The sequence below is a fragment of the Babylonia areolata genome, chromosome 11 (genome assembly GCF_041734735.1).
Source record: "Babylonia areolata isolate BAREFJ2019XMU chromosome 11, ASM4173473v1, whole genome shotgun sequence".
In the NCBI taxonomy this organism is placed as follows: domain Eukaryota; kingdom Metazoa; phylum Mollusca; class Gastropoda; order Neogastropoda; family Buccinidae; genus Babylonia; species Babylonia areolata.
The window spans coordinates 13,425,473-13,439,766 of NC_134886.1; the positions used below are offsets into that span (position 1 = coordinate 13,425,473).

The 14,294-nt window shown below is 37.9% G+C and overlaps 1 protein-coding gene across 5 annotated transcripts in view; it reads right to left on the reverse strand.

The window, feature by feature from the left end:
- Nucleotides 1–14,294, reverse strand: part of LOC143287550 (polyamine-transporting ATPase 13A3-like) — a 188,200-nt gene that overhangs the window by 157,351 nt on the left and 16,555 nt on the right. For all 5 annotated transcript variants that reach the window (XM_076595626.1, XM_076595625.1, XM_076595623.1 and 2 more), the window contains exons 2-3: nucleotides 10,800–10,882; nucleotides 3,370–3,537 (exon numbers count right to left, since the gene is read on the reverse strand). In XM_076595626.1, the coding sequence (XP_076451741.1) occupies nucleotides 3,370–3,537; nucleotides 10,800–10,882 (251 nt within the window). The remainder of the gene's footprint in view (nucleotides 1–3,369; nucleotides 3,538–10,799; nucleotides 10,883–14,294) is intronic.

The window sequence follows — 14,294 nt, forward strand, 5'->3', positions numbered from 1 at the left end:
TTTATATTACATTACTCTACATGCATGCATCCATCCATGCATTAAAACAGACAAGACAGATAAATAGGCAGGCAGGTGAACAATAACTCATACATACAAGAAATATAACAGTATGTGCAGTATCATGATGCACTGTAGTCTGCCCACTTCCCCCTAGAGCCTCCCTCTTTTTTCTCACCTTCCTCAAGGGTAACAGAAATAAAAATTCACATGTTTTAGAGGAATCCCAACTGAAAAATAAGAAATCTGCAATCATCCCATGTAGGAAGTTAGGGAATGTTCTGAAGAAACCAAAATAAAACACTTTTGTGAAATGTGTAATGCAAATTTCAGAAACAATTCAATACCTCAAAACCAACCAGGAACTTTCAAAATACTGAATACTTCTTTTCAGTTATCACCATTATAATACTGTTGTGAAATTACAATGTCAGATTAAAAAATGGTTCAGTATTTGTAAACTGATGAGGTGCTTTCAATGTGTTTTTTTTCATTTTAACTTTTTTCAATTTCTATCATTCTGAGATAACCATATTGTCATGTTTTTTGTTGTTCATATTGTCATGTTTTTTGTTGTTGTTGCTGTTTTTTTTCTTTCCCCAAACATTAAAAATATGAAAAGATTTCTTAACTGCCAAACAGGAAATGATCAGAAACCAGTCCGACAGAGAGTCTCAAGTTTGATCCTGGTACCTGGCACCTGGTGGGTTAAGGATAAACCTATGTGCAGACCTGCTTGTGCCTGAACCCCTTTGTGCAGGATACACATGCAGAAGATTAAATACGTCCTTTAAAGATCCCCTAATTCATCTCATGTCAGAGTTCAGTGGGTCATGGAAATACAAACATATCAAGCAAGCACATATCCAAAATCGGAGTATGGCTGCCTCTATGTCATGGTCAAAAACGGTCATACATGTAAAAGCCCACTTAAATAGTGAACATATGAGCTGCAGCCCACAAATGCAGAGACTGAAGAGAAAGAAATCAGTCTCCCGCAGAGTCATCTGAGTCTGTTCCAATTATTCCCACTAGCTCCTCACCTCTGCACTCTACACTGGCTCCCCACTGAAGCGAGAATTAAATACAAAGTTGCGTGTCTCTGCTATTCTGCTTTCCACTCTGCAGGACCTACTTATCTTTCTGACCTTATCAGTGTTTACACTCCCACAAGAAATCTCTGGTCTTCCTCTGACTGTTACCTTTTGAAATTTCCTCGTGTCAATACAAGAACCTCTGGTGAACGTTCTTTCTTCTTTGCTGCTCCTCACATCTGGAACAACCTTCCTTATCATATCCGTGCATCCGATTCTATTTCTGCTTTTCGCTCATCACTAAAGACTCATCTTTTTAAAACCTGTCTATAAGTACTCTCAGCTTCCTTTTCTCCAACACCACCCATGTCAGCTCACTTTGGATGTATTGTATGTAGAGTGTGAGAGGGAGAGTGTGAGTGGGGGGAGGGTTTTTTGAGAAAGAGTGGCCATGAATATTTTATGTTACTTGTAATATTTTTCTTTCATTTAAAGCGCCCTGAGCTCTTAGTGAGAAAGGGCGCTATATAAATGTACAGTATTATTATTCTTATTATTATTATAGCTCAGTCTCTACAGCCAACTCAAAAACAGGAGTGGCCATGAAAGGAGAAAGAGATAATGCAATAAATTCATGGTCTGGAAGAAAACTTGAGCCCAGAGGTAAAACAAAATCTAAAAAATATCCAGTTCAAATTTTGCTTCTCTCCAGGTCTTAGTGAATGAGCTGAAGAATTTTTGTCCTGTTTTGAACTTTCCTTTCATATATAAAATTCTTGATAAAGTTGTTCTGATTCAGCTGCAGACAATTTGTCTCTCTCAAAATAATCTTCTGGAGACAGTCTGCCTACAGAAAATTCCACAGAACAGAGTCTGCTGTCTTCTGTGTTCTCAATGGTCTGCTTGCCAGGGCTGATGAGAGACTTGCTTCAGCATTTGCTCTACTTATCTGAGTGCAGCATTTGATACTCTGGATCATGCCATCCTATTTGAGAGACTCCACATGTCCTTTGGGTTTAACGATACTGCCCTTTACTGGTTCAGGTCATACCTGACTGGCCATGGACAGTCTGTCATTGTCAGTCGCGTTGAGTGTTCTCCCTGCCCACTTGTTTATGGAGTACCCCAAGGTTTGGTGTTGGGGCCATTACTTTTTACTTCGTTTGTTCAGCCTCTCTTTCATGTGATTGATACTTGTGCTTGAGATTATCAGAAGTACACTGATGACACTGATTTGTCCAAAAGTTCATGCTGTATGTGTATCTGTATGCGTGTATGTGTGTATGTTGCTTATGATGTGAAGATGGTGACTGTTTCTTCTTGGTTGATTCTTTTTCTTGATTGTTGCTTCTCTTTTGTAATATGTAATTTGTAGGGAGCCATGAGTGATTGTAATTTAAATCTTTTAGATAACTCTTGTTTCTTTCTTATTTAGTTATTATATGTAATTTGCAAAGCACTGAGCCTCTCTGTTAGGGAACAGTGGTATAGAAGAACACTTCAGTATTATTATCATTATCATTATTATTATTATTTGATGGGTATTACAGACCTTTTGACAGACCATGACTGTGAATCTTTAGCAAACCTGTAAAAGTCTGACAGTATGTGTGATAAATCCATGATCACAGATAGCAAGCCCGTGTCACTTTAGGTCAGATCAACCATCCTTTGCTTGCAACATCTCATAACCTGTTTGGCCAGTAAATCAGTCAAAATGAATCTCTAACACTTGACTGGACAACATGTGAACTAGCATGTGAGTATTTGGCAAAATACTGCCAGTAAAAGTGAACTAGCCACCATGCCTTTCCTGGATCATGTCAAGCTGCGATAGTCACATTGTGCTGTCATACACAGCAAACACAAATATATATATACAAATTACAAGGCACATACCACCCACCATACAAACAGATCGAAATATCATCTACCCCTCTCCCCTCACCTTTCTTTCTAACAAATTACAAGGCACATACCACCCACCATACAAACAGATCGACACATCATCTGCCCCTCTCCCCTCACCTTTCTTTCTAAACTAAAACCAAAACATAACACAGAACCCCCCCACACACAGAAATAACCCCCTCCCTCAGCCCACTTCCCTTACTGATGTAGCACCTACCTTTGGTTAGAGACCATTACAAACATAGTCATTTTCAAAACAGTCTGCCTACCTGGTAGCCCTAGCCGACTGATGATAGCTGCCTTTAGGCGCTCATCATTAATTTCCTGCGTCATTCAGACAGGCTTCTGTCACAAGCATGCACACACATACATTAGAGTGGATATATCATACATAAAAACTGAGGTACTGTGTTCCCAGACTGACCCTGACAAGGATGAGATCAGCACTGTAGAGGGGGCATTCCTTGCAGCGGAGGAGGCAAAGCAGCTCTGGTTTCCAGGACTGCACCAGGAGGATGATGCCCAGGGTCAGCACCACTATGGTGTAGAACAGCAAACTCTTGCACGTGTCATATCGATAACCTATGATTCTCTGAAACATCCAGGGAGTGGTCTGTGTAGTGAATTTAAGCCAACAATGCCATTGCTTTCACTGTTCTTGTTCAAACTATACAACCCAAGTGCATGAGCATGCACACACACACATGTACAGCAGAACAGCTAACTCTTGCAAATATCAATTATCATACTGATAACCCAAGATTTTCTGAAAAACATCCATGGGATGATTTCTGTGTGTGTGTGTGTGTGTGTGTGTGTGTCGGGGGGAGGGGTGTGTGATGAATGCAGACTAGTAATGCTATTGCTTTAACTAGTTTCAGGATCATTTTCAAACTACACAACCAAGTGCATGCATGCACACACACACAAACACACACAAACACACACAAACCCATACACACACACACACACACACACACACTGTTAAAATATACTGGACTTTCCACATACAAAAAAAAAAGAAAAGAAAAAAAACTCCACTGTACAAGGACTGTGCTGGATTGGATTTTTTTTTTTTTTTTTTTTTTTTTTTTTTGTGTTCAGTTCCATATAATTTTTGACTCACTTGTGTAAACAAAGTGAGTCTATGTTTTAACCTGGTGTTCGGTTGTCTGTGTGTGTGTGTGTGTGTGTGTGTGTGTCCGTGGTAAACTTTAACATTGACATTTTCTCTGCAAATACTTTGTCAGTTGACACCAAATTATTAATTAGGCATAAAAATAGGAAAAATTCAGTTCTTTTTAGTCATCTTGTTTAAAACAATATTGCACCTCTGGGATGGGCACAAAAAAATAAAAAATGAAGCCTAATTATATGCAAACTGCATTTACTGTTATATTTATATTTTTTGTATTCTCTAAACTTGGCACTTTGATCTGATATTCAACCCAACAACAAGAGCAGTCATAATTATCATTTTTTGTTCAAACAGGAACTTCTTTTGCTAAGCATGGAAGTTTTCTTTATTTTGCAAACATTTTGGTGCAGATAGTAAAAAAGGGAAATTACTCTAATTAATACTAGGGGACTTAATTTGCTTTTAAAATATTGACAGATCTTTTGTTGGGTCGAATATCAGATCAAAGTGCCAAGTTTAGAGAATATAAAAAATATAAGGAAGGAAGGAAGGAATTTTTGTTTAATGTCCCGTCACACATATCGGTGATTGAAGACATTTTGTAAAAGTATTTATGAATACATCTGAGTATTATCGGTTAGAAGGGGTGGGAGATGTGGATGAATGGAGGGTTTGGGGAAACTGGGCAAATGAGGGTAAAAATGTGGGTGAAATTTGAAAGAAAAACAAAACAAACAAACAAACAAACAAACAAACAAAAAAAACCCCTCTAAATACAGTTACAGGAAATTACTTAAAGGACTTCGTAAAAGAGAAGTCGTTAAACTGACAAGCGAAACAACTGATAATGAATGCAAAAAGTCAAAAACATCAACGTTCTCAGTCACTTGTGAAGACACACTTTCGTGTACAAAAGGCTTCATCAAGCTACAGTGAAAAATTATATGCTCAATTGTCAGGTTATTAAAGCATATACACTTGACATTAGAACAATACTTGGTCCGTAAAAAATATAAATATAACAGTAAATGCATTATACTCAATACATAAAAAGCTTGGATTTTTTTTAAAGTGTATCACAAGTGAGTCTTGAAGGCCTTGCCTCTATTGTTTGTTTATGGAAGAAGAGTTAAAACAAACTGCTGAAACATCAAGAACACAGTTCAAAGTTGTGAGTGCTGATGTAGAAATTGCACGTTTGCCCACTCTATCATGCCAGAAGAAAGCAGCTACAATTATGTATAGTACACAGAATTCTTGGAACTAAAGTTGTCCTGAAAGAAATGGGACTTGTAAATGACAACTATTGTGACTCCTGTATGGAAGCAAATGATAACACTGAACATACATTCTGGAAATGTAATAGCACAAAGCATTTTTAGCACAATTTCAATGAGCAATTAAAAAACAAAACTGCAGTGGGTACAAACATTAGGCTAACAGAAAATGTGGTATTATTTGGCATAGCCAAAAATATGTGCACAGAGCCAGTGTTTGACTTTTTAATACTCACTGGTAAAATGTCTACAGGTCAAAATGGAAAAGAGCACACTGAAACTACCTTGCTTTAAAATCTACCTGTTTTCGTGATTCAAACTGAACATAACACAATAATGGCATGGACATTAAATGACTTTAAAGCAAAGTGGCTACCCTGTATGACTACAGTGCAAGATTCTACACAAAAGTGTCACAAATAAGGACAAAATGTTTATGAACCTGATCAAAAAATGTGTTTATTGTTCTGACTGTTGTCTGTACGGGTGAATTATTCACCTGATGTTACCTTTCTTGTTTTGGCTTGACTGTCTTGACTGTTTTTTTTTTGGGGGGGGGGGGGGGTTTAATGATGATAATGACTTCTTTTTTTTCCACAATGATTTTTTTTTTAAATACATTTTTGTCTATGTCTGAGTTATGAAATGTTTGTTTCCTAATTTTCTTTCTTCTTTTCTTCTAAGTATCCACTGTGTTATCTAAGAAATGTCATTAAAATTATAAAAATATTGATTTTTTAATTTTATTTTTTATATTTTTTTAAAGAAAAATGTTTACACTCATCCTTCAAAATGTATATAAGTAAACATCAAAACACATCTTGTTCTCCCATTTGGTTCTTTCTGTCTAGTCAGTTAAAATATCCAGTTTTTTTTAATTTTTGTTCTTCCATCTTTCTCTGTCTGTCTCTGTTCATCTGTCAGTCTAATAAACTCTATGGTATCTGTCACTCTCTTTCTCTGTGTGTGTGAAAATGTTATGCCCAATACAAGTGACTGCAATGATAATGTTTCAACAAGCAATATTATATACAAAGGAATTTCTACATGTATGAATGTATATATATAACCAATCAAGCCAACAAAAACACTGAATTTGTGCATCTCTCTTTTTATTTTTAGATATATACAGGTTTGTTTGTGTTTAAACATGCTTGTTTGTTTATGCATATGCATATCATTTATGTACATGTGCGTGCATCTGCATGTATATGTTCTATGCGTGTATTGTACATTTTAATTTATTTACAAATGTATGTATTATAAAAGTGCATATGCGCATGCACATACATATCATATTTATGAAGGTGTAAGAGTCCACTCTGTCTCTTTTTCTATAATTCTAGTTGTTGCTTTTTTATGCCCATCATTGTACTTTTGTGATAACTTTCATTAATTTTTGACTCACTTGTGTAAACAAAGTGAGTCTATGTTTTAACCCGGTGTTCGGTTGTCTGTGTGTGTGTGTGTGTGTGTCTGTGTGTCCGTGGTAAACTTTAACATTGACATTTTCTCTGCAACTACTTTGTCAGTTGACACCAAATTTGGCATATACTGAAAATAAATATCCGTGTCATATGAAAATATATGTGGACGGATCAGGGACTGAAAAAAATGGGTTACATGTATTCAATACCAAACCTGAAGACAGAGAAATCATTTGATATTAGAAACAATGAATCAGTTCTTAGAGCTGAACAAAGTGCCATATTGATGGCATTAAGTTTCATCACTGATTTTACATGAGATATTTCTAATATTTTGTGGTGATTCTTAATCAGTGCTTCAAGCACTACAATAACTGAAATTACAAAAAGATCTCAAATGATAAATAAAATCAGCACTTGATGATAATAAAATTATAATAATAATAATAAGCAGGCTTACATAGCACAGTACCCCCATCTCAAATAGGGCTCACCACACTGTACAATAAAATATACATATGCAAGATAAAGTGACATAAAAATATGTGCAAAAATAAATGAATAAATAAATGAAATAATAATAAATCAACATAGTCTCACAACGCTTTTGCTAAAATATACATGTATATCTGAGACCATCTCACATCACACAGGCTAAAAATTACATACTTCAAACAACATGATATAAAAATATGTAAAGCAACACAGGCAATATCACAGTCTCACATCACATAGACCCAAATCACAACAAGATAAAACATACCACATTCATCCTAGTCAAAACATGCAATAAGGAACCAGGCCTCACAGAACCACACCAAAAATCATCACAAATGCAAGCACATCAACTCCCAAGAGCACACCCAGTGATCAAATCACAGCAAGGATATACAGATGGAAAAGTTTTACTTAGAAAAATAGTTTGAAAAACTGTGTTTTGAGTGTTCTCTTGTTGGGGAGTGACAGATGTGTGAGGGTAGTGAATTCCATTGTTTGGGTGCAACAAAAGAAAAGGAATGTTCACCGTAAGTTTTTGAACGAATCTTTGGAATAGACAGTGTGAGCTTGTCATTTGAAGAACAGTTATCTGGATAGTGAATAGACAGAAAGAAGATCTAAAAGATAGACAGGACAAGAATCAGTGAAGAAATTGTGACAAAGGACTGAGAGTTTGTACTGTAATTTATATTCGTGTTTGAATGGGGAGTCAGTGAAAGGAAGCAAGTAGGGGAGTGATGTGTTGACGTTTCTTAGCATTGAGTGTGAGTTGTGCTGCAGAGTTTTGAACTTTTTGAAGTTTGTCAACATAATGTTTGGGGCAGCCTGTAAGCAGAACATTTCCATAATCTAATCTAGATAGGACAAAAGAACAAACCAAGGTCTTTGTGGTTTCTGTGGTTAGATACTGGTGAATGGAGCTGATTTGCCAGAATGTTGCATATGCTGACCTACAAATGTGGTTGATGTGTATGTCAAATATCATGTCATCTGAAAGCATGTACCCTAAATTGTGTGCAGATGCTGAGAAAGGTACGTTTGAGGTTCCTACCAGGATAGATAAAGGCTTCTAAAGGCAAGTCAGAAAATGAGACTGTAAAGTCTGTATGGTTTGACGTATTTCTGTAGGGTGACAAGTTCTATAAAGCTGTGTGTCTGTGAAAGACTGACTGGAAACAAAGTGACTTTAGATGAGTATATGAAGAGGTTTGATGTACATGATGAAGAGTATAGGACCAAAGACAGAGCCCTCTGGAACTCCAAACAAAACAAGTGCTGCTTGTGATGAGTGATTACTGATGATGACTGTCTGGATGTTACTTGAAAGATAGCTTTTGACCCAAGAGAGAACAAATCCAGATCCTCATAGTAGTGATGAAAGATGGGCAACAGAAGTGTATGGTCTATGGTGTAAAAGCCTGCGGTGAGATCTAACAGAGTAAGAAAGGAAACATGGCCTTGAACTGGTGCCAGGAGTATATATCACAAGTGACCCTGAGAAATGCAGTCTCTGTGCTATATGTGGGTCTGTATGCCAATTGGTTGGGTGACAGCAGGGAATGTGAGTTCAGGTATTCAAATAACTGACTCAGAACAACTTCTGAGTTTAGGTATTCAAATAACTGACTCAGAACAACTTTTTCAATTACCTTAGACATAAAAGATAAGTTTGAGACTGGTCAATAATTTTGTACAACATTCTGATCCATGGAAGGTTTCTTAAGCAGTGGTTTCACAATAACTAGAGGGAAAAGAACCTGACAGAAGACTTTCACTTACTATATGTGTCAAAGTGGGCAACAGAGTGTCAGTGTTTTCAACTAACAAAGAGGCAGGGATGTGATCTAGTTGGCAGATGGTCGGTTATTATGTTAAAATTATCTTACTTAGTTGACCTGTGACAGGATGGAAGCAGTCCAAAACAGAAGAAACTAAACTAGTGGCCTGATTCAAACTGATCACTGATAATGCAGCAGTTGTCGTACAATAAAGCTCTTGTCTGATGTCAGCTGACTTTCTTTGAAAAATAGTCTGAAAACACTTGAGTAAGCTGACGAACAGTGTAAAGAGTGGGAAGAGGAGATGATTTGGCATTGCCAGTCAACTTTCCACAAATAGGAAACAATTTTCTAGCTGACATACAACCACTGATTTGAGAGTTATGGTAAGCTGTTCTTGCTTTTATTGTTTAATGCTCAAGGTTTGCGAGGCACCACAGCCACTCTCTGCTGGATAGCATCTCATTCTTCCTTTTATTATGGTAAAGTAGACTGAGCTGTGAAACAAGTGGCAAAATGTCATTTGGAATCAGTTCATGTTCCTTCCTCTTTGCAAGAATATTACAATTTACCAGAATCATACGCATAGAAACAGTTCCAGATTTCTTTTACAAAATACCATAATAAGTGCATGAATCTTACAATTATTAAAGTTTTAAAAAATACTTCCATACATATAAACAGGAAAATAACATCACTTAAGTATATGGAAAACTAATTCTTTTAAACCCAAATATACCAGAAATATTACATGCATTTGTGAACATATTATCACCCCTGAACATATCCTTAGCTGTGGTCTAAGTAGTATATCCGAGTACTTTCAAAACATTCTGTTCAAAACATTTTTGAATCAACGACACTAACATATGATTTGTTATCTCCTTATCAAGTAGTCCAATAAGCAAGTATAATTTATAGATATATATAGGATTTTTTTGTCAAGTTCCTAATCTGTATTTCAAGAATGGCAAAATATTAAAGCATATTTAGAAATCATCATTCACACTTGCGGGTGCACACACACAACACAAAACCTACAAAAACACACAAAAACTATAAGATAAACACACGTTCATAACACATTATCCAAACCATTCAGCTCCTTATGGCAAATAAGATAAGGCTATGCTGAGGACTCCAGCTATTCCGCTTAATTTATCATCCCCAGATTTTTTTTTTTATCGTAAAAAAGGAAAAAGACAATACTTCAAACCGAATCAAAGCGAAACAAAAATACAGAAAAAGGCCATGTAGGCAAATGACACTGCAGAATGGACAGCTAGTGCCCATCCCAGAGTTTACAATCTCACTAACTAATCACCAGAGCAAAACAGCAAAAATAGTATACATCATCGACTGCAGAAATGAGATAAAAGTGTCAGGGCCTGCTTGAAAAAAGAAAAGGGAATGGACTGGGAAGGCAGAAAAAGAAGACAACAGTGAAGTAAAAAATTTTTTTTTAAATTAAAATTTTTTTAAAAAAAAAGCAGAAACAAAGACAGTGATTGAAAAGAGGAAACTTAGCACAGAATTTCCAGGAGGTGGGGCATGCTATTTATGCTGAAAGACCCCCTGGCATCCCGAGGACACAACTCACACACACACATACATGGGCGACACATTCAACATTATTTTGTGAAAGTCACTAGGCCTCCAGGACCAGCATTCATACATATGATTCATATGATATGGACATGAATGCTGCAAAAGAACAAACATCTCTCTTCACTCACCAGCTCATCGTCTGTGCCAGGGTTGAGTACTGCCTTGGACTGCAACAGAGTTCTTCCACTGCTGGTCACTGTCATGCTGCTATCTGTGTGTGGAAATAAACCAAAACAACTATTTTATGGTGGTTCTTTTTTAAGCAGTTTAGCATCAGAGAATTTTGTAAAAATATAAAATGAAAATAAATAAAAAATGCTCTCCCCTTGCCAGGGAATTTTGAGGATTCTGGGGTAATAATTTTTGTTTTAATTCCAGCATAAAAACTACAGGATACGTTTTTGTAATGGAAAATGAGTGTGGAATCTAAATCCTGATGTTTTTTCCCAAATCATTTTGAATCTAGATAACTCTTCGGGCATTTCAAAATGAAGATGATAATTCTTATGCATTAAAAGTCTATTTCAACTTCCAAAGAATGATACCCAGAGAGAAAACAAACAAAATACAGCTGGAAATAGCATGCTTTTTGTCCAATTATCCATGTAAATGAAAATAAAACAGCTTATAAGTTTAAGATAACTATCAACTGTCCCAGCAATAAAAGTCAATCACATTCTCAGAGAGTGAGCTGTCAAGCTTTTCTTACACCAAAGAGCGTCACCCTGTACAGGACTAAAGAAGAGAGCCCTTTGATGATATTCCCTTCCTCCTGATTGCAACTGTTTGGACTAAGTGTCTGCTGCGCATCTGGTTTGTCTCCTCTATAAATAAATTGGTCAACTGATCAGTGACAAAAAAAGCATGAAAATGTAAAAAAAAAAAAAAAAAACCCATGTGATTCCCGTTTATCGCCAGTCAACCAGGTTTCAAGAAAATCATGGATGATTGGTTGTTGCCATTCCCAGCAGTTGATCACTGTGAAAAGACAATTCATTGGCAACTGGACCACGCCAACTTTACCCCGCTCTCTGTCTGGCCTTCAACCTATTGCCTTACATATTTTCTCTATCTCCCCTCTCCCTCTTATCTAACTACGTGAAAGTACTGCACCTTCACTGTTACTCATTCTCACTTGCTCAGAAATGATATCTGATTGGATAGATGGACTGAAGAAAGAGTCATTTTCGTCACTGTCATCACCTTCAAGTTAGCAGATCCATCTCTCATCGTAATACATAATCATCAGCACTGTTTGCACAGTTGTGTAAATCTGCTGACTGAGACCAGTCATCATTTGAGTGTCCAATGCCTTTTGCATGTGAGGCAAACCCTCAATATTAAATGAGCACTCCAATCCTTCAAGTTCACAAATCACTGAGAAAAAAGGGATCTTCCACCAGATGAATGCTCATTTAAATCAGTAAAATAGTATGATTATAATACAGACATATTAAACAAACCATTCAGGGTCTGTTTATGTTTATTGTACCAAACTCAAATGAAGAAATTTTTTTAATATATGCAAGATGTCAGTGGACATCTTATGATGTTCGTCCTTCAAAGTCGAAGATGACCATGGCTTCAAGAATCAGAATGATGGAAGACTGGTGACTGATGTGGCCAATCCAGGCCCTGTGTCAAGTGGGACACAAGTGAGTGGGTGCTGTTGTGGCAGTGGATGCTGCTTGGGCCTTGCGCACAACACACTTTCGTTGTGCCTCAGTGATGCACCTGGCTTCAGCTGTACAGGCTCCTGTGGTGATCCTGCTGTGCCAAGCTGGTCAGTCCAGAGTGTCTCCCATGTGCTGACGTCAACATCCAGGTCTTTGAAGGACGCTTTGAGGCGGTCTGTGAGTTTGAAGTGTTTCTTCTGCCCTCCAACTAAGTGCTTGCCCTGACACAGTTCTCCCTACAGCAGCTGCTTAGGCAGTCGACTGTCTGGCAATCTGACCATATGTCCTGCTACCTGATGTGGAGGAATCTGCAGAGACAGCTCTGGTGGAAGCACCTGAGCTGTTTGGCACGTCTGCTGCAGACAGTCAAGTCCTGGCGTAAAGGAGGGTGGTAAGGACCACTGCACAGTAGACCTTCAGCTTGGTGGTAGTGCTGTCCTCACTGCTTCCAGATGTTCTCAGTCTCCCAAAGGTGGCACTGACTTTGGCGATCCTGTTGTTGACCTCAACATCTAACGGTGTAAGTTTTGAAGTCATGACTTGCGCTTGACTTGGATTAAAGTGAGGGGGAATTGCGCAGATCGTCAGCCTCACTCTCTCATCCCAACCTATCTAGACCCAATGGCAAGACATAGTTGAGACAGCTGGAGTTAGGTTAGGATGCAGTGGATGGCCGGCAGTGTTCTGTATGCATCTCAATCTGCCCTTTTAGCGCTCCACAGCGCATTGCTGAAAATCGCCTTTCTGCCTGTTGAACCCATGACGGTTTCTTCCACGCAGTCTGCTGAATCCAGACTTCACACTCTAGGTAGACAAGCCCTAACTGTTGTGAGTCCACGGCAGTCTCCCTAACCATTGTCTGGGCATCCTCTGCCATTGCAGCTATTGGGAGATGTTTCCTCTTCCACCTGCTCCGCTGTTGGGATAACCACTTCATATTTGACCCATGCCTGGGGGCTGGTTTGTGGGCACCACGGCATATCCACATACCTGTGGGCCATGCGCACCGCACGTTATGTATAGGGGGCCAGCAACCACCTCCCTTAAAAGCCATCTTTAATGATGTGCAAAATCTGCAGAGACTATCCCTCTCCAGACTGGATTTTCATGTTGAGTTTACTCTCCACATGCGACAGGTTGCACTGGGTTATATGGTTACCAGTAGCAGAGAAGAACCTCAGATCTGACTACAGGACACTCTGGCAACACTTTTGCAGGACGTCAGTTGACATCATATTGGCACTCAACTGGTTCAGGGAATTAAGAAAGAGGCCAGCAGTTTGTCACAATTGATTTGTTCATGGAACAACCTTCCTTTTTGAAATCTGACAATGTAGTTCAGGTGGTTCATCAAAATTGGCTGTCAAAGAGTATTGTTTGTTTCCATCCAGTTCATTCAGATAGTTCAGTGTTATGATCTGTGTGGGGGGGCGAGGGGGAAGAGAGAACAAGAACAACAAGAACAAAAACTTATCTCCAGGCCTCCGGCCCCTAGAAAGAGGTCAAAAGTACACAATATGGCGGTCACGCAGCGACAACAAAATATAAAATACATACTAACTTAAACCTGTAGAACAAAAGTGCTTCTTGTGGATAGTAAATTAATTCTAACTTTCATCATTGTTGTCACAGAATTCCTATCTTCAGGGCATTAAATATATAAATGCAGAGTTTACCAATACTGTAAGCAGAACCATTCTTCAGCAAGTGAACATATGATTGACCTTCAGAGTTCAAATGTTTTTGCCACAGGTCATTGTAATGTTAAGGACACAATTGTTTATAAAATGGTTTTCATCTTCGACCACATTACGTTTACATGCGAAATTTGAATTACATTTGAATGTTCTAAAAAATTATCCATTTACTGGGAGCAAACCAAGCCGTAATTTTACCAAACAGTCCCTAAAACACTTTTTATCCACAAAGTCAAAATATTGCTTACAC